Source organism: Ictalurus punctatus, chromosome 26 (assembly GCF_001660625.3).
Source record: "Ictalurus punctatus breed USDA103 chromosome 26, Coco_2.0, whole genome shotgun sequence".
In the NCBI taxonomy this organism is placed as follows: Eukaryota; Metazoa; Chordata; class Actinopteri; order Siluriformes; family Ictaluridae; genus Ictalurus; species Ictalurus punctatus.
Genome location: NC_030441.2, coordinates 14,259,622 through 14,280,358, shown reverse-complemented (window position 1 = coordinate 14,280,358; position 20,737 = coordinate 14,259,622). Strand labels below are relative to the sequence as shown.

Here is a 20,737-nt window from a genome sequence, read left to right as displayed (position 1 = left end):
CACACACACACACAAGTGAAACCGTTCCAGCATTGCACTGTGAACGATCCTGTTCTGTTTATAAATCAGAAGCCTTCCACCAGCCAACACAGTGGGTGCCTCTCTATATCGCCATTTTATGCGTTTCCTTTCTCACTTTGTAATGAAAATGGGTCCCAGAGGTGCGTGATATATTGAAAATGATCCATCACGACATTATCCAAATGTTGTATGGTAACAGTATATATTTTTATACACTCTTTATATGCGTTGTTATGCAGATGCGACATGAAAAAACATAAACAGTCATTTAAATGACAACAAACCAGACAACAACTTCACAACAGAAAGCTGTTTTTTCTGTGTTTGTTGAACCTGTGAGGTCTTATTCTGTCTCCGTCAGTGGCTGAATCCTCGCACGCTGGTGTTGATGGACAGCGGAGAGAAGCTGCATGCGGTGGACCGGCCCAGTCAGGAGGAGCTGGAAACTCTGGACCTGGCCGAGGTGCAGCTCGTGTACAACAGCAGTCATTTTAAATCGCTTGCTACAGGGGGCAACGTCAGCCAGGCCCTGGTGAGTAACGCCCATAGGGTCACAAGTTTGATCGGCCCTGTATTTAATTAGGACTGTAATAAGGACATCTGAAAGGATTATACCTGGAATATTAAGCTGTAGCAGTGTTTAAAATATTGAAAGCCAAATTAAAGACAAAATACGATTTGATACGATGTAATGCTGTGTGACACAGAGGTCATGTCTTTAACACTGGGACAGACAAATTTATCTAGAACTTATCTAGAAGTTATCTAAAACTTCTTACCTACGAACTGCACTCTCTTTTTCTATGTCATTGAGGTTGACCCATCTTGATACATGAGGCAACGCCTCCTTACCTGAGACTGACAGACACAAAGGCCACACCTCCTTCTCTGGGACTGACAGACACAAAGGCCACACGTCCTTTACTGGGACTGACAGACACAAAGGCCACACGTCCTTTACTGGAACTGAGAGACACAAAGGCCACACCTCCTTCTCTGGGACTGACAGACACAAAGGCCACACCTCCTTCTCTGGGACTGACAGACACAAAGGCCACACGTCCTTTACTGAGACTGAGAGACACAAAGGCCACACCTCCTTCACTGGGACTGACAACAAAGGCCACACCTCCTTCACTGGGACTGACAACAAAGGCCACACCTCCTTCACTGGGACTGACGGACTCAAAGGCCACACCTCCTTCACTGGGACTGACAGACACAAAGGCCACACGTCCTTCACTGGGACTGACAGACACAAAGGCCACACCTCCTTCACTGGGACTGACAGACACAAAGGCCACACGTCCTTTACTGAGACTGACAGACACAAAGGCCACACGTCCTTCACTGGGACTGACAGACACAAAGGCCACACGTCCTTCACTGGGACTGACAGACACAAAGGCCACACGTCCTTCACTGGGACTGACAGACACAAAGGCCACACGTCCTTCACTGGGACTGACAGACACAAAGGCCACACGTCCTTCACTGGGACTGACAGACACAAAGGCCACACGTCCTTCACTGGGACTGACAGACACGGAGGCCACACCTCCTTCACTGGGACTGACAGACACAAAGGCCACACCTCCTTCACTGGGACTGACAGACACGGAGGCCACGCCTCCTTTGCTTTACCTAGTTATATTGACACTGGTAGTACAGATATATTGGTACCTTGGTTTTGACATTAATTAAGTGTGGACAAGAGCGATACACAAATACACTCGACTGGATGGATGGGATTTTGGATGGAATCTGTGGGAAATGAACGGCATGGCTGTATCGTCATGTATAAACAAAATGGTCTCTCTTCATTCTGCAGGCTTTAGTGGGAGAGAAGGCGTGTTACCAGTCTGTGTGCAGCTACGGAGGCCAGATCGTCTACCTGGGAACCAAAGTACGGCTGTGTGACCGATACCTTTAACTTTTAGTTGTGAGGCTGCAGGTCTTTAACACACACACTCATTAAGTGCCCCTTTTCTTTCTTAACATTTTGTTTATGTTGTTGTTTTCTATGAAAAGGCTGAGTGCAGACTGTGTATGTAGTAGTAGTAGATAGAAAATCCAAGTTAATGAAGAGGAAGGCTGTGGTTTCTGGCTGACTCCTCCATCACGTCTCGCTGAGCTTTTGGCACACGCCACTGCAATTATGCTAATTCAACAGCACGCATAATGTGAATCGTGTGAATATTCATCAAGGTCTGCTCGCCGTGCTCCCCGCCGTGAACTGCCAGTTACCTGAGACGGAGTGAAACAGGGAAGGAGAGAAAGAGTGTTTCTTGTTAAAGTGTAGTATTTAAGCTACTCCACTGACCCTGACTGAAGAATAACATAGACACCCTCGCCCTAAATGACACAGGAACGCACGGGCGGTAACGATATTGTAACTGCGCGTGCCGAATACCACAATATGTTTTAATCGAAGCAGGCTTTCTGTTACTTCTTATTTCCTGGTTCGTCATGTAGTTAATCACACTGACTGTGAAGTAGGTTCTTTGTAGCCGTCCCGTTTTCAGTTTCATTTATTTGGTGTTGTGTTCCGAAATTCAAAACAGGTTAAATATTACGCTGCGTGTCAGCAGTTGTCTTTGGAAATGAGTAGAATGTGCCTCATTAAGGTCGGCCGTTTTAAGTCCTATTAAAATCCAGGCATGAGAAGTTCAAACAGACTCGGAACACTTAAGCAGTCATTAAAAGTCAGTGGAAGTGAGGAAATCAGCCCTTACAAGCCATAAAACAGAAAATACCGACCAGTGTTTCCCGTAAATGTATGGGATGATTGGGCGGTTTGCACAGGTATATTGCCAGGTGTCTAGTACAACGTTTTCCTTTACTATCAGTGCTTGGATTTAATTATGCACAGTGTAATGAATAGGTTGTATAACTAATCACTAAATATAATTGAATCTAAACAATAGAGCGAGTTTTGGGTGTCCCAAAGTCTCTATAAATAAGGGACTGTGTTTGGCAGCACCGTGTCGGTTGTGCCTTCGTCAGTGGATGTTCGTGGACGTCCGCTTCTCGATTGGTTCCGGTCTTTATGAATTTGTTAATGAGTTCGTTAACAGCGTCGTGTGCGTGATGCGTTCGGCATCGCAACCTTGCGACAGCTTCCCGATCCAGCCGTGCGAATGATTTCAACACGTCCTTCTTTTATCAAAGGCGTTCTTAAAGGCGTTCTGATATACAATATAAAATGGTCTGCACTTACATAGCGCTTTTATCCAAAGCGCTTTACACTGTGTATCATTCACCCATTTATACACACACACACACTCGCACAGCAATGGTAGCAGAGCTGCCATGCAAGGCGCTAACTTGCCATCGGGAGGAACTTGAGGTTCAGTGTCTTGCTCAAGGACACTTCGGTATGTGGAGTCACGTGGGGACGGGAATCGAACCGTCAACCCTACGCTTAGTGGAAAACCCGCTCTACCACCTGAACCACAGCCGCGCAAACAAATGTGAAAAATTTTGGAAAAGTGTTAAAAAGTTCCCCTGTGTATGGAGACTTTTGGGATAGCGTGTAGAATGAATTAAAAACAACTTTATATTACCATTTCATTTATTTCATGTTCTTTATCGTCGCTTACCTGGTATTTTTCTTCGCAGCAATTTAGACATTGATCTATATTGAGCTCGCTTACAAACCCCAAGAAGCCTATTCACATCCCCGAGAAATGGCATGAAAATGTCATTCAGAAATATTCGATTTTAAAATATTAGTAAAATAGTATTTTTGTCACTTTGTCACCGTGTAAAAGCTGGGATTAAATTGAATTAAATGTCTCGCTGGTTTCGGCGAGTATGCACACGTTTGCTCTGCGCTATAGCAACCTCCCAACTGAAACACGACCTTATGATGTCATGTCTTAATCATGTTTGCTTTGTCTCACGCAGTCCGTCCATGTTATGACCCTGAGAAACTGGAGAGAGGTAGGTGGTGTATGTTTAGGGGGGGTGGGGATTGTCTTTACAGTTCTGTAATTGTGTAGTAATTCACTAGTTTCTTTGCAGCGCGTCGATCATTTACTGAAGCAGGAGAAGTATACCGAAGCGCTCTCTTTAGCCTGGTCTTTCCATGAGGGCACAGCCAAAGCGGTATTGGGTGAGTTAACATTCGTGTCACTCAAAGCAGCGGTCTTGGAATGCTGTAGAGATGCGTGTATCGTGAGTAGCAGGATAGTCAGGAAAATGGTAAATGGCACTTATAACCTTAGCAGTTCTACAAAGCGCTTTACACACTTACTACGTTTACACGGACAGCAGTAATCTAATTATTGTCCTTATTGTGAATAAGATAATATTCTGATTAAGGTGTTTACATGAGTCGCTTTTAGAATATTCCTTTCATGGTCCCGTTTTACATGTATTAGAACACAGAGCGATTATCGGCACACGTCATTACGTCACCGCGCCACGCCGTCCGACGTCCCTCCAGAATTTCACGTATCGGCATACAGTCCGTCTTCGTTATGGGGCCGTATACAGTTTTGGGTTTTTCATTTTTAATTTTACGTAAGCATCAAGTGCAGTTAATTATTTGTCATGCTGTACGTGCAGATAGACGACTGCTTGAAGCCAAGGGCTGCGTCCCAAATCGTGTACTTACCTGCTATATAGTAGCCGAAAGACGTGTGTTTCTCCTAATATACAATACTATATAATACTACTATACAATAGGTAAATACGCGGTTTGGGACGCAGCCGTACTCTCTTGTTTGCCGTAAAACGGTCGAGCGCTGCCGTGTGTGTACGTGTCCTGTCGCAAAATGCGGTGAAAACTCCCACACGAGGTTAATAGTGTGATTAAGGTGTGTACATGTCTGTAATACACTTCGATTACGCGACTAAAACAGGAATACTCCACACGTCTTAATTCCATTTGTGTTTACTTCGAGTATGACTTTACTCGGATTAAGGTATTAAAAAATTGCTTTTTACATGCCAGTTTCTTAATCAGAGTATCGTTTAATTGGTTTAATATCGGATTATTGTTGTCCATGTAAACATACTGAGCGTCCAATTCACACACACGCTCACACACCAATGGTAGCACAGCTGCCGTGCAGGGTGTTAGCTTGCCATCTGGAGCAACTTGGGGTTCAGTGTCTCGCCCAAGGACACTTGGTATGTGGAGTCATGTGGGCCGGGAATCGAACCGCCAACCCCATGATTAATGGGCAACCCACTCTACCACCTGAGCCACAGCCGCCTACTCGTGGACCGAGACAGTAGGGATTTATTTTATTAAAAAATAAATAAAAATAGGCTCATTGTTTAAATGTGTGACTTACATTTTGGCTGTTCATTGGAGCCAACGAATTTCTAAACTTTCAACCCATACTGTGCATTTTGATTAAAATCATCATTAGTTTTCCGTTTACATTATTTATAGGTATAATAGCTTCTAGAACAGTTGGTCTGTGATTTCCTCTACTGTACAAAGTCAGAAAACTGCAGACCCCTTGACTACGCTTCACGGACCCTGCTCTGAGAACCATGGCTCTAGTTTTTTTCTGGAGCCTTATTTGGATATTCCAATGATCGAGTCTCTCACACTGTGCTCTTTCTGTTTTGATGGACGTCCCAGGTCTGTTCGGCGACCCTGCCAAGCGGAAGGGAGTGGTGGCTGACAAGGTAACACCCGCCATAACGTATAATCAACACAGGTTCTGAAGGTGCTAATTAACCATGGAGAATCTGAGTGCTTGAATGACGGGCTGCCAAGTGATTCAGCCTGCTAAGTTTTAAAAGCATCCAAGGCTTGTTTTTCGCTTGTTAACGCCCTTCAAGGATGTTCGCTATTGTGCAAATGGAGAGAGACGGAGCAGATGGGAACTGGCTGTCACTGACATCAGGAGAAAACTCACTCAGTCCCATGCACGGATAAATGAAGTTTCTCCGATGGAGTGAGACGTCATTAAAATACCATTCAAATAATAGCTTCAAGCTAAACTACACAACACTACAGTTATCTTAATTGAAAGAGTTTATGAATATGCATAATTATGCATGAATATGCAATTTGGACACACCCCATGTCCCCCTGCCGTGTCAGACGGCTAGCTAGTTAGCTAACTCCTGTAAACCAGCTCACGATGACACACACACACACGAGATTTCAGTTTCCGAGACTTCTGTGCATCTTCGTTTTCTCAGCGATTTTGTTTGACAACGGATCAAATGGTGTAAAGTTTGTTCACGCTTTTTGTTCACTAGCATTAAGTACGTCGGCTAGCTAGCACACACGTCCTGTGGCTTCAGGATTCCAGATACGACGTTCGTTAACCTCTAACAATTTGCACATCGAACGTGACTGGTTGAGACGGTTGAACTGATGATGTAATATTTACAAAATGCGATTATAAATAGCCCCACCCCAGGAAACAAAGATTTGAACAGTGATTGGGAAAATGTCAAAATAAAGGATTTCCGCAGGTCCTCAAATCCTTTTGTTTATTATTTATTTATTTATTTATTTCAACCGCCAGAAGCAACGAGTTACACACATCACTGTGATCGCGCTACAATGCTTTTCAGTATACCCCATCTAATTCCACCTATTGCCCGCTCCTTCAGTCCACACCGCACAACAGCGCACTTCACTTTCGATCAAGAAATCTTCGACGATGGACACGGACCATCGGGGAACATTTCTGTACAAACACTTTGCTTTGAAACTAAAGGCTGTGCAATCAAGACTTCTTTGTAGATTAAAATAATTAGAAATGAATCGCACAGACTGTCAAAAGAGTGATCGAGTGATCTCAATGAACGTCTAAAGTGAATTTACACTGCACTTTATTTAAAAAAAAAAAAAAAAAGAGAGAAAGAAAGAAAGGTGCACCAGCTCTCGCTTGTAGTTAGAGAAAGCGAGTTTTATTTGTGGGGTGTTACTGCAAATTTGGACTTAATGTACAAGTGAGATTAAGAAGTCTTAAACGGTCCGCACTTATATAGCGCTTTTAACCTTAGCGGTTCCAAGGCGCTTTACACTGTGTCTCATTCACTCACACAGCAATGGTAGCAGAGCTGCCACGCAAGGCGCCAACTTGCCATCGGGAGCTACTCGGGGCCTTGCTCAAGGACACTTCGGCATGTGGAGTCACGTGGGCCGGGAATCAAACCGCCAACCCTATTATTAGTGAACAACCCGCGCTACCACCTGAGCCTCAACCACCCAATTAAGCACTAGATTTAATTCGACTATATCGGGTTAAATACGCGTTAGGAATTTTGACTTAATCACCGATCTATACTGTCAGAATCTTGTCATGCACAATTATGATCTTTTGTGAGCTTAGGATAGTTCGTTGCATCAATCTGTGTGAAACAGATGGAAACTTGTGTCTCTTGTGTGGTCACAGATGGTGGAGATCTTGTTCCAGTATGTCGAGCGCTCGTTAAAGAAGTGTCCCGAGCAGGGCAAGATCCAGCTGCTGGAGCAGCACTTCCAGGTAGATGAGGCTGTGGAAGCCCTTGTATCACCTTTTCATACCTCATCTTTTTTTAAAACTGTATTTATTTATGTTATAGCTAGCTATTCATGTTTATTTTTTTTTAAAAAAAGAAAGAAAAAGTATTGGCGCCTCACACGGGCGGCTCTGGAAAGTATCGGCGCCCTGTCCGAGTTTTGCCACGGCAAGCACCACTCACATTTTCTGCAGGAAATGTACATGTCTCGTGTTTATCTACTATATACTTACTTATCTACTGCTGTGTACTTGAGCTTATCCTTTCAATGGGAAAATTCCTGTTTTCGGGTCCCCATGATGTATACCGTTTTCCCTTGGCCCTAAAAGTTAGTCAGCAAAAACATGTTTGGTGTTGAAGTTTGCTTCTTTAGTCTTGCTTTGTACCATCACTGTTAATGTTTTATAGCTAGCAGTTTAATATGACAGAAAATCAGGTGCACAGCTGTTTTGCGTACATTCTTGATCTGTTGTTCAAATGAAACATTTCCACAACGTATCTACTCAAAAAATAGTGACAAATATATATTCAGTGCAGCCCTATGCCACTGTTTTAACCTGATTTTACTCACTGTTCTAACCCAGTTTATAGTTTATACATGGCCACAAAATGTTTCAATGATCATGTCATTGTTCGGTATCGCAAATAGACTTGTCGATGTGTTTCCTGACACCGTATGACACACTATATCTTTCAACGTTGACCAAAGGACATTGACTCAGCCTCATCTCGAAGGCAGATCACTTTTTCTGCATCTCAGTTCGCCCACTGCAAGTATGGACTCTTTTTGTGAAGACAAAGTATATACTTTTGAGTATAAGAGCATGCAAGTACTGGGACATCCTAACACGTCACGTAACGGACGAGAACGTCGTTACCTAGTTATGAACACGGTCGCCATAAACAAACTCCTCGTTGCATTTCGGCTTTTCTTCACTCGTTATTCCTTATATCATTTATACTATCGAATTTACCTTATCGTTCTACCCGAAATCGTAGACCATCCGAGTACCTTTGGGATACACATTTCAACATACTACGATTTGGGACACGCTAATTCTCATCTCAGATACCAAACCGTGTGCTCAGAATAAAATAAACATTCAATACTAAATAGTATCTAAGTATGAGACTCAGAAAGGGGGCGTGGCCTAAAGTACATTAGAAGTGATACTAAATGGTATTACATCCGATGCGAAGCTAAAGATGTATATTTAAATAATAGCAAATGTTATGTTTTGGCTGTTTGGGAAATTCAGTTTTGCTTTTGAAGCTTAAGGTTTATCATTAATGAGCGCCAGTCATGAACCAGAACCATCAGTGACCGAGTAATGTCAGCTCTTCCGTCACCCTACACACTTTCTCTCTCTCTCTCTCTGTCTCTTTAGGACATGATTCCTGTCATGGTGGATTACTGTCTGCTTCTGCAGAGGACGTAAGTCATGCATCCAGAAAACACCCTACAGCTCTCCCACACACACACACACACACACACACACACACACACACTGACTCATAACACTGTGTGTGCAAGTCACAGAAGATTTATATAGGTCAGATTTATGCAGCACGAAACCAGCATTACCTTCAACTCCAATTTCATTGACATTACAAATGAGAATAATACTTTGTTTCAGACATTTTTATGCACAAGAAATTACTAAAAAAAAAAAAAATCCCAAGAAATGTGTACACATCTATCCTTATTAAAACCAGCAGGACCTATGAATATGAACGAATATGTAAATAAGACACACCCTATTTCCCATACCTGAGTTGTTATTTCCATTATCACATGCTCTGCTGATTTATTTCACAGCCGTCCTGTCAACTGTCATGATATAACGTTACCATACCAACCTCGATTTTGTTCACTGATAACATTAGCGAAGTTATCTAGCTAGCTTGCTAACCTGTCAACTAGGTTCTGGGCATTAAAGCTTCACTGGCATGCAGTAACGTGCATATCGACCATAACAGGTCCAAGCGTGATATGTGACCTCACCTCCTGAGTTTCTGTCTGATCCTACTTGAGTCCTTTGTTTCTGTGACTGAAGTAGCTGCTGTTTTAAATTGAACAAAATGTTCAGTTCGAGCATCGTGCAACTTTCAACACCAGTCTGTATAAACATTTCAAGAGGAGTTAAAATTCCTTCAAATTATCTTTTTTGAGTTGAGGATTACTTTCCTCCTGTCATGTCACGTGCATTTCATCTGTCTGTTACCCATCTGTGTGTTCGTGTGTGTGTGTAGTAATCATTGTCGTAGGCTAAAATTAGACAGTGAGCAGAAGGTTATAGAAAGTCTGTACAAGTTTTTTTTTTTTTTTAAGCAGAAGTGGTGCAGTTCTGAGCCTTAATAAGCAGCAGAGATCTTTAGCACTTATCAGTTAGTTGTGTGCTAATTGTTAGCAAAGTGTGTGTGTGTGTGTGTGTGTGTATGCACACACACATATCTATATCTGTAACTCAGCACCCCATGGGGTCTGTTCAAGTGAAGAAGAAGAACAAGGAACAACCGATTTCCTTTAACTACCACACGCCCGCTGTGAGTCCTCTGTGCACTTTCTGACACCTCGTTGCTTTAATTGCGTCTCTTGAACTTGAGCTCTGAGAGCAGTGGGATATTCATGTCTCGACACACTGCTTCTGTTATCCTCCCATCTCTAGCTGTTCTCAGATCAGCCTTGAAGTTGTTTAAAGAGCTCTGGGGATTCTCAGTGGGGTTTGGAGGTCAAGACAATCATCCCTTTCTTAAGGCCATTGTAAGTCATTTTTATTAAGAATAAATGGGATTTTTGTATGTTTAAGACACATTTTTTGGGTGGGGGAAAAAATAGTAAGTCAGTTGCCACAATGCTTTGCTTCTAACTTTGTTAATTAGACTTTTAGTTCATTAAGCAGTTAGTTTTCGTTAGTTGAACTGCTAACCGCTAACGTTTTGCATTGATGTCCCGCCTACTTTGTTAATAGACGGTAAGAATCCTGTAGCGGTATCCAGCTGACATGTAAAACGAATAATTTCCAGCTGATTTGAGTGTCAAGTCCTGTGCGAATGAAAGGTTAAACAGTTCACGGTTTCTAAAAAAGAAGGTGTTTCATCGCCAGGACGATCGATCACACGACTGCCAGACTCTGCTCCAGCTTTGAAACGTACAGCTACACAAATCATGAACATAGTGGATATGTCTCAAGAGTTATATCAGAACTGTCACATATGATTGTATTTATTTTTATTTCAGTATAAAGGTCAGTTCACTTAAGTGTTTTCTGTCCAAAGATGTTAGTGTTTACCTTTACCTGAACCCACAAAGGTTTCAGCCCTTACGGTGTTCTATCTCACAAAGAAAGATATGAGTCACTTCAGCTAGATATTAAACGTACGTGAATATTGAATCTTCAAATCACTGAAACTGCCCAGTGCTTTACAGGATTAAGCTGAGGTTTTATTGCTCAGTTGGAGCGGCAGGTCTGTGTGCCACGTTTTTTCGAAAAATAAAAAAAAAAAATCATCCGACGCTTACCTGGTTAACGGAATAATTGCGTGATGCTGTTCTTATGCCTTTCTGAATGAAACTCTAGAATATTTGTTACTTTAAAGATACCAAAATAGTGCCCAATGTATATATCGTTTAATACACGTTACATATTATATTACATACAGTTATGTGAAAAAATAAATAAATTGTTGTGGGTTTTTTTTTTTTTTTTTTTTTTTACACATTTGGACAAGCCTCTTTGAAACAGTGCCTATTAATAAAGGTGATACACTTTGTCAATTTTTTTTAAAACAGATCATTCACATGGAAAAAGTAAGTACAGCCCTACATTTATCACACCTTCAAATCCATGAAATTAGAATCAGGTGTTGAAGATTGGGTGCCAGTGATTAGAAGCTACTTAGGGAGTGCAGGTGGTCGTATTTGTACCCCTCTCATATCTAGTGTCTGGTGTTCCCCTTTGTTATTGAGGTGTGTGGTGTCATCATGCCAAGATCTACAGCGTTCTGTAAGGCCTTCAGAAAAAATTTGCAGATGCCTATGAGTCTGGAAAGGGATTTAAAAAGTTATTATTATTATACAAATTATTAGTTATACAATTAAACAAGTTATACAATAGTTATATTATTATTAGTTATACAAATTATTTGAATTACATCATTCCACTGTAAGGAAAATAATCTACAAATAGCACTAAAGACCAAAGACAGCTTTTCAGGAGAAGCACCTCATACCAACTGTGAAGCACGGTGGTGGAAATGTTATGGTTTGGGGTTGCTTCGCTGCCTCAGCGACTGGACAGCTTGCATTCATTGATTCAGCTATGAATTCTGCATCATATCAAAGAGTGCTTGAAGATAATGTGTGGCCATCTGTCTGAAAGTTGAAGTTGAACCGAAATCAGACCTTTCAACAGGATAATGATTCTAAGCACACTGGCAAATCCAGCAAGGAATGGATCAAAAAGAAGAAATGGCCTAATCAAAGCCGGATTTGAATCCCATTGAAATTTTGTTGGTGGATTTGAAACGGGCAGGACATGCATGAAAACCCTCAAAGATCTTGCAACTGAATCATTATTGCCTGAAAGAGTGGTCAAGAATTCCAGCAAGACTGGTGGCCAATTAAGCAAGAAGTTCATCCATCCATCCATCTTCTACCGCTTACTCCTTCTTCAGGGTCACGGGGCTACAAGAAGTTATTTCTGCTAACGGTGGCAATACTAGCTTCTGAGGCCAAGGGTGTACTTACTTTTTCCACAGAGGAATATCACATCTATTGATATTTCTGTTGAAGAAATGATTGAAAAAGCTAATTGTCCTTGTGCTTTTGTTCAAGTATATCACCTTCATTAATAGGCACTGTTTCAAAGCTGATCAAATGTTTGCCCGTCCAAATATGTCAAAAAAGCCAACAGTTTCCATGGGGTGTTCTTGTAAATATACATACTAGACATTGTTTCTGTGAAAAGAGCTGAAACGCTAAACATTTGTTGGCATTTAAGTAGTCAGAGCTTGGAGAAACAATGTTGTTGGAAGTGTAATATGAACATTGACAGTAAGCTAGCTAATGACTGACAATAACAAGCGAGCTAGCAAACAGACGATAAGTCTTGATATGGACAATATAAAGGCAGAGTAAATGTAGAAACAAACAAAAGTTAGTGAAACACTGAAACTAGACTCACTTTAACTACACTTAGCATCAACCTCAAACTGAACATCCATGGGTTCTGCCATATCGAGAAACATCAACATTAGCTAGCTAACTCCTGGCTGTTTCGTCTTTATGGACATTGCAAAGGCATAGTGACAGTGAAAATTACACAAACATTTAGAGAATATTAACATTTCCCTCAGATGTGTCGGGTATAATATATATTCCACTTTTTATTCAACTTGGAGCCAACTACAAACCCAACATCCATGGTTTCTGCTGCCATGCTGAGAAACATAAACATTACCTCACAATTTTTGAATTTGAAGCAGTAAATGCTAATCAGAGTTAGCCATTCATGTGGAATCTTCACAGAATGGAAGTAGCTAATGATTTAGCTAGCTAACATGTCACCGTTTATGGACATGTAGTTGTTTATGGCTGTTTCGTGGCTTTATGGGCATTTTAAAGTCACAGCGACAGTGAAAACGAGGCAAAGCTATCTGGAATAGCAACATTTCCCTCAGACGTGTTGGTAAATATCTATGGAAAGGCATAGGATGATTCAATTAGCGCTGTAATTACACTTAGCATGGTAATGTTGTGTAACAACTCGGGCTCTGATCTGCCAGAACATTTTGATGTCTGAAAGTACGACTATCACAGGAGTGATGCAATGTGTGCAAATCTTCATATAGTGTTGTGATGGTATTTGGAGTACATTAATCTGACAGGAGAAAACTCTCTCTCTCTCTCACACACACACACACACACACACACACACACAGACCAACACACACAGTATCCGGAGGCTGAGCTCATACAGATACATTCGTTAATGTCCTGAACATCAGCTTGAGTTTAAGAAGAGTGGAAATTCTCCCTCAGATTGCATTATCATCCCCCTCCCTCATCCCCTCTCCATCTGTCCCTGTTTCATCTGCATTTTGGTGATAGCTAGTAACACTTTAGCACACACACTTTGTTTCCCTTATACGCTGATCTGCTGTGAAAATGAGGTCTTGGCTGCTAGGGCTTGTCTTGGTTTCACAGCCAGGTCCCAGTATGTGTTACATTTTCTCACTAGGGAGAATCATGTTTGTCATGTAAACACCTTGTGTGTGTAATTAGATGCCCTTGTTCCTCATGTTCTCTCATGCCTTATCTGTATTGGTGAAAGGTGGCGCACAGTAATGAGAATACTGATCTGGGATGTTTTTTTTGTCTTTTTCTATACAGTTCTAGATATTAGAATCGAGAGACTGACCCTAGATCAGTGCATATAACTGTATAATCCGTATGTAAGGCTATGACTAGGGATGTGTATACACGTTTTTTTTTTAAACGTATAGTATGTCAGTGAGAATTTATTTTGTGTTGTTATGAATAAATCATAAAAACAGGAAGGTCCTGATAGACTACGATCCCAAATAAAGACCAGACCGTCATTTGTGCAGTCTAAATCTGAATAAATTAGTCTAAGTTTCAGATGCTCCACCCATGTGGTATGCTGTATCTGATATCTTTTGTAGACTTTTCTGGCCGCGGCCTTCAGAATGGTGAAGGTTGCACTCAGTAGTGAATAAATTGGAATTGGAGAACACAGGAGACTACGGGATAAGTCTGTGGTTGATGTTGAGTCACGTTGCCCTTGGCCACGTTTACAAAATCACCAGATTTTGAATTACCAGAGGTTTGGCTTATGAGACTAGAGGATATCTTTTAGTTTTTTTCTTTTCCATCTGCTGTAGCAAGTTTGGATCTCCAAGAGACTCCCAGAAGAATGAATTACTCATCAAGTATAAAACGGATAGTGAGGTAAATATGGTAGGAACACAACATGAGACTGTAGACAGAGTGTGTCTCTGTTTAAATGGTAAACGTAGAAATAATATACAGTAGCACCCATGTATCTGCGTCTGATAGGTTCCTGGCTGATCCCTGAAACGGCAGATAGTAGTAAACACTATATACTGTACATTCCTATGATAGTTTAATTTGTCGGTGAGCTAAAAATATTGGAATGTGTGACTGACAGGTGTTACTTGTTGCCCAGGTGTCTCCTGTTAGATCGATTGTTTAAGCAATAAATAGCTCTGAACATCTACTCATGGTTTTGGCCTTCAGTTTCGCCTGTGAAGACGGCATTTGATGTTAAAGAGGTTCAGCCAACATGAAGATCAGAGAGCTGTCTATGGGAGAAAAGCGAGTCATTTTGAAGCTGAGAAAAGAGGGAAAAATCAATCAAATGCATTGCATAAACATTGGGCATAGCCAGTACAATAATCTGGAATGTCCTGCAAAAGAAAGACACCACTGGTGTACTGGGCAACAGATTCGGAACGGGTCAGCCAAGGAAAACAACAACATCTGATGACTGGGGCACTGCGAGAGCTATGAAGAAAAACCCAAAAAGATGGAAGGTTTTAGACTGGCCAAGGCAATCATCACACCTCAAGTGTCGTCTCTTCCTATACGTTCGCTCGCCGAAAAATTGGGTGGGCTGATACAAAAGGTTCCATGTTTTATGTTGTTTAACACATCTAGATGTAAACACTAGGAAACAAAAGCTGAAATCCTAAACTCTCGTCTCATATCCATCTTTTGATCTGAAACCCGAATGCGTTCGGTGTGTAGCACAAACAAATAAATTGGCCTCGCCGTTCCAATAGTTTCGGAGGGGACGGTTGCATCACTTCAGAGCAGTGTGTGTAACTGCTCAAGTCATTGCTGTTGTCTTGGTCTGTGTCTGGAAGTAGAAGTTTGATGGTTCGAGTCTGTTCGCATGTGTCGGTGGATTTATTATCAGCCTCAACCCCTGGTCTTGTAGAGCGTTCTGCCTCTTTGTCTCTCTCTCTCTCTCTTTCTCTCATTCATTATCTCCTTCTTTCCTCTTCCTCGTTATCTCTGTCCACTCTCTTATCTTTTCCTTACCATGTGTAAAGAAAAGTCATGCATTGAGGTTTGGATTGTTATGGTAAACTAATTCCCTGTTGCTTTTTCCCCTCCTTTACTTCTGTTTCTTAGAGATTTTTTTTGAAACAAGGGAATGACATTGCGCATTCTTTTCAAGCCTGGGAATTGCTCTTTGCTCAGAAATGCTGTCTAGCCTTGAAAGAACAGCTGAAGGATTTGACCACGCCACACATTTACACGTCTGTCAATAGTAAAAACACTACGTATGCCAGGTGTGCGATGGTTCTTATATATGCATGCTGAATTGTCAGTTTATTAGGTACAGCTGTCGGGCCACTCAAGTCTATGCCGTATCCATTCCATTTTTAACTCCATAATTAATAAAAATGAAGCCTTCACGTAAGCAGGCGAACTATCTAAATATAACTGAATATAAATAAATGATTATAGAGCGGGGGGGGGGACTTAAGAGCAATAAAACAAATAAAAGTATTTCCTAATATAGCAAACATATTATGTTATCGTTAGATTTTGCATGAACGAATTTTTATGTACGAAGTAGCACTCGATTTATCACACAGCACAGCCGAACACTTCTTTTAGGAGTTCCGTATGTCAGAGGCTCACAAACTAGGGGTCGTGACTCCATGTCGGGTCACTCAGTCTACAAAGGGGGTCGTGAGAGAAACTCACAATCTCCTTTTTTCTTGTTTTACAAATTAACATTATGAATATCGCTGATTATTTTAATATTTTTTGTCGTATTTCGAAACGGTACTGCGAGTTACGTTTAACAAGCCACGTTTAAATGAATAGAGTCCATACTATTTTCGTCCCCCTATTCGGACACGCTGCGCTAGTGCAGGAGTTCAACCATTTCAAATCTGGACAAATCTACCTCTGCTAGTACATCAACGACATCAAGTGAGTCTGACTCAGTGGAACAAGAGTGGTGAGGAAAACTAACGTGAAAATATGCTGCGATATTTACTGAATGTGGAATTCAAAGTGTGATGGTAACTAATGAGGACAAACCAAAATGCCAAGGCTTGGGGTAAGAGAAAATGTATAATATCCCAGTTTGATGACATTTGTCCACAAGTTTTGGAAGCCCTGCCCACATAGCTAAAGCAAACATTAGCTAGCGTGTCATGGCATTTGGAATAGAGTTGCCATCTTAATGGCCAAAATAAAAAATAGAAATAGAATTTAGTTCTTAATAATTTTCATAAATAAGCCAGTTAGGATCTATTTTTGCTTAACTTTATGATTTTTTTTTCCCGAATACACCCCTAGTTTTCTTACATTTGTTGGCGACGTAAAAATCGACCTTTTTTTATCATGTTGTTTTTTTGTCGTCATTTGGCTCTGTGTCTTATTCAGAAGTCTGAAACTGCCAGTAAAATTGACTCCGATTGACAGGATCGTGCGACTCAGTCTAGTTAGTTCTGTGGCATTATAGTCTGTCTGCTGTTTAGACCTTAATGTAGATCAGAAAAGGTTAATGGTTTCAGAAGGCTATAGGTCACTTCCTTTTCATGTCAGAATGCCTCATCTGTCCTGTATGTCAGATGAACAACACGTCAGCCGAAATGCTTTTCACTCGACCTCAGGTTTGTGTGTTTGTCATATTAAATACTGCATTAATACCATAAGAGTTCCAGGGTTAATCTTTGCTCATGGTTTGTGTAGAATATCTAAAGTATATTGTGCATAACAGAGTGATGTGAGATTATTTGCAGTAAGTGTGTGTGTGTGTTTGAGTGACAATCGGTAGGCAATAACCGGGGTTTGTACTTTGATCAGGTCGCACGGCATGAGCGGCATGTGACTCGATGACTTTTTAACCAGTACTGAGTTCTGATAGAAGTTGTTTCATAGTACAAATCAAAGGCAGACCATTTTATTTCTATGTCGCTTTTAACAAAAGAGCTTATCGCAGAGTAGCTTTAAAGAACTCTGGATGTAGATCCCTAATGAGCAAACCACATGCAAGAGTGAGACGACATGAGGAAGGAGAATCCTCGAGAGGAACCAGACTCAAAAGAGAACCCATCCTCTTCCGAGTGACACTGGATAGTAGGATTAAGTGTGGAAGAGGAAATACAAACAGTACTACGCGAGTTTAAAGCATGTTCAGTAAGAGATTGAGTCAAGAGTTTTTACATACAAATCTACAGTATCTTGGTGAGAACAAGAGTTTCCGCTCAAAAGTAGATTCCAAGAGCAACACATCCGGAAGAGTTTCATTACGCTCATAGCACAGCAATTTTTTGCAATGTTTTTGTTCAGTAAAGAGGGACACAGCGTTCTATATCAGTTTAGAGTTGTTGTTTTTTTTATGTTGTGTAATTGTAATGAATGCTCTGTTTAGAAATGTCTAATTGTGTATATTCTGATTAAGACAAGTTTGTGCGTTGTAACTCCGAGTTGATGTTTCTAATTCTCCAGTCGACTTCCTCGGAAGTGGGAACCCGGAGCTGGGACGCATATCTTTTTCAAAAGATTTGAGCTACAAAGTGGGGAAGAAGAGGCGCACTATGGCTTAGCGATTAGCACGTTTGCCTCGCACCTCTGGGGATTGGCGCTCGAATCCCACCTCTGCCCAGTGTGCACGTTCTCTCCGTGCTTCGGGGTTTCCTCCGGGTATTCCGGTTTCCTCCCCATTCCAAAGACGTGCGTTGTAGGCCGATTGGCATTTCCAAATTGTCTGTAGTGTGTGAACGTGTGTGCGATCGTGCCGCGTGATGGGTTATCACCCCGTCCAGAGTGTCCCCCGCCTTGTCCCTTCCCTGGGATAGGCTCCAGGCTCCCCGTGACCCTGTGTAAGATAAACGGTACAGAAAATGGATGGATGGAAAGTGGGGAAGAAATCACGGACGCCTCCACGTTCGTTCTTTTGTCAGCAACACTGTGATGTATATTTACCTCTTCAAAACAGCCAACTGTATAATCGATGTTATAGATTTTACAAGCGAACCTGTCTGTGTGCTGACTGATTTAAAGCCAATACCTATATCGACAGTATAACTCATTTAAAGGTAAGAAGCGCTACTTTGTATACTGTTCATGCTGTGAAAAGCCATGTCGATTGGACGTCACTTGCTGAACTCGGAGCTGAGGAGAGGGGTTTCTTTGGCTGAATTGTTAGCCTCAGTCATCATCTAGTGACTTCTCAACCCACTTGAACAAAGAATGTGTTATGTTTGGCTTCCCATATCGAAAACACAAATTCATGAATTCCAGTTGAATGCACCATGTGATCCGAGACAAATCTCAGTTGTTGTTTTTTTTTTGTTCTTTCCCCAGAGACCTGCTGTTTAACCAGATCTACTCGAGGCTGGTTGAGAACTCTGTGGCTAAGGGCGTCTTCTTGGAGAGTCTCGAACCGTACATTCTGAGCGAGCGGATTGGCTGCCTGACAGCGCCCGTCATGAGGGACCTCCTAAGTTACTTCCAAGAAAATGGTATGATGGAGAGTGTGGAGGGCTGCCTGGTGCACATGGACATCACCAACCTGGATATACAGCAGGTGGGTCTGGCCTCAGGGTTCCCGACTGAGTGTTTGGGTGTGTGAATAGCTACGCTAGATAAACATCTACCTCCTCGACACCCGTCTACGTTTGTTTTCATTTGTTTGTATATGTGAAATCAAACCGACTTTGTGTAATCAGTGCCTCTTTACCTTTATCAAGCGCACATCTGAAACAATTATCCCAGCAGCAGGGGCATGATGACAACAAGTCAGTGTAGACCTGTAAACACTGTCTTACACACACATAAGCCAGTCAAATTGTGCAAAAATATTTACACTTTGATTGTAGTGTTGTTTTCTGGGTGAATCCTAAATGGATTTTGTTTAATAACGAAATAATTGCAGATCCAGACCAAACCATTTGTTTTTTAATATTTAAATTTTAAAAAATTATTATTTTTTATTTCAGATACAAGGTGCATGTTTAATTGGTTAGGGTTTCTTGATTTTGGAACAGGTATTAATGTGTTATTATGTTATTATTAGTATCTCTCTCTCTCTCTCTCTCTCTATATATATATATATATGATAGATAGATAGATAGGACTAGGGGTGTAATGTGACACTCCAGTCATGATTCAATTCACAGTACTGGCTTTGCGATTTTGTTTCGATTCTCAGAATATTTCGAACAAAATTTGTATGAAGAAAAATGATGACTGGAAAGACTCCTTGTTTAGTTCAGAATTGTAAACAATGCAAAACAATGCAGATTTGTCCGTATAAAACTAAATAAATGCAAAAATGTATTTATTTCTGTTTATATTACTGTTTATATTACAATATAAACAGAGGTTTAATATTGTAAACTAAATGTAATACAGGTTCACCATCCATCCATCCATCTTCTATACCGCTTATCCTTTTCAGGGTCACGGGGAACCTGGAGCCTATGGATTGGCACCTTGTCCAGGGTGTACCCCGCCTAGTGCCCCATGCTCCCTGGGATAGGCAGGTTCACCATCTTGAGAATAAATAAATGTATAAATTCTCCCGACATTTTTGATTTAATATGCAAAATGTCTGATCCGGGGACTTTGGAAATGGTCAACTGAAACATATTGAGCTCTGTAGCAGAATTAGAGCTCCAAACTCGGCTAAAATGGCCGCTTTATATGTGCAGATTTCGCAGGCTCTCCATGAAAAAACGTATTCGCTATATATTTGAACTCTATGGGATGTGCAGATTGGGACCCCTGGTGTTCAAACAGTGCAGCTGCATTACATGAATAATGTAATAACTTCACGCTTGAAGTGCCACATCATAAGCCTCGCATCCTGAGTTTTCCAGCTCAAATACTGTGTTCCACGCATCACCTTTCAAATTAAAATCCACACTTACCCACCCCACACTCACTTTGTTCCCTTCCACCTTATTTAATTTTGTGTGTGGAATTCCACATTCTGAATACTGTATCCAGACTTCCAGCTTTGAAGTTCCGCATCCTAAGTCTCGCATTCTGAGTTTTGTATCCCGTGTTCTGCGTCCCGACTAATGCATTTGTTCTGCATCCCGAGTTCCAAGTGTCACCTTTTCTCACACTGTACTCAAATCCTGCTGGCTTTTCCTGTTTAAGTGCTAACGTTTGTGTGTGTGTGTGTGTGTGTGTGTGTGTGTGTGTGTG

The 20,737-nt window shown here is 41.3% G+C and overlaps 1 protein-coding gene across 5 annotated transcripts in view; it reads left to right on the top strand.

Annotated features, from left to right (window-relative positions):
- vps8 (VPS8 subunit of CORVET complex) overlaps positions 1-20,737 on the top strand; it is a 111,662-nt gene that overhangs the window by 14,970 nt on the left and 75,955 nt on the right. For all 5 annotated transcript variants that reach the window (XM_053676411.1, XM_053676410.1, XM_053676409.1 and 2 more), the window contains exons 14-21: positions 383-553; positions 1,853-1,927; positions 3,931-3,966; positions 4,048-4,138; positions 5,624-5,670; positions 7,401-7,490; positions 8,895-8,941; positions 18,887-19,109. In XM_053676411.1, coding sequence (XP_053532386.1) covers positions 383-553; positions 1,853-1,927; positions 3,931-3,966; positions 4,048-4,138; positions 5,624-5,670; positions 7,401-7,490; positions 8,895-8,941; positions 18,887-19,109 — 780 coding nt within the window. The remainder of the gene's footprint in view (positions 1-382; positions 554-1,852; positions 1,928-3,930; positions 3,967-4,047; positions 4,139-5,623; positions 5,671-7,400; positions 7,491-8,894; positions 8,942-18,886; positions 19,110-20,737) is intronic.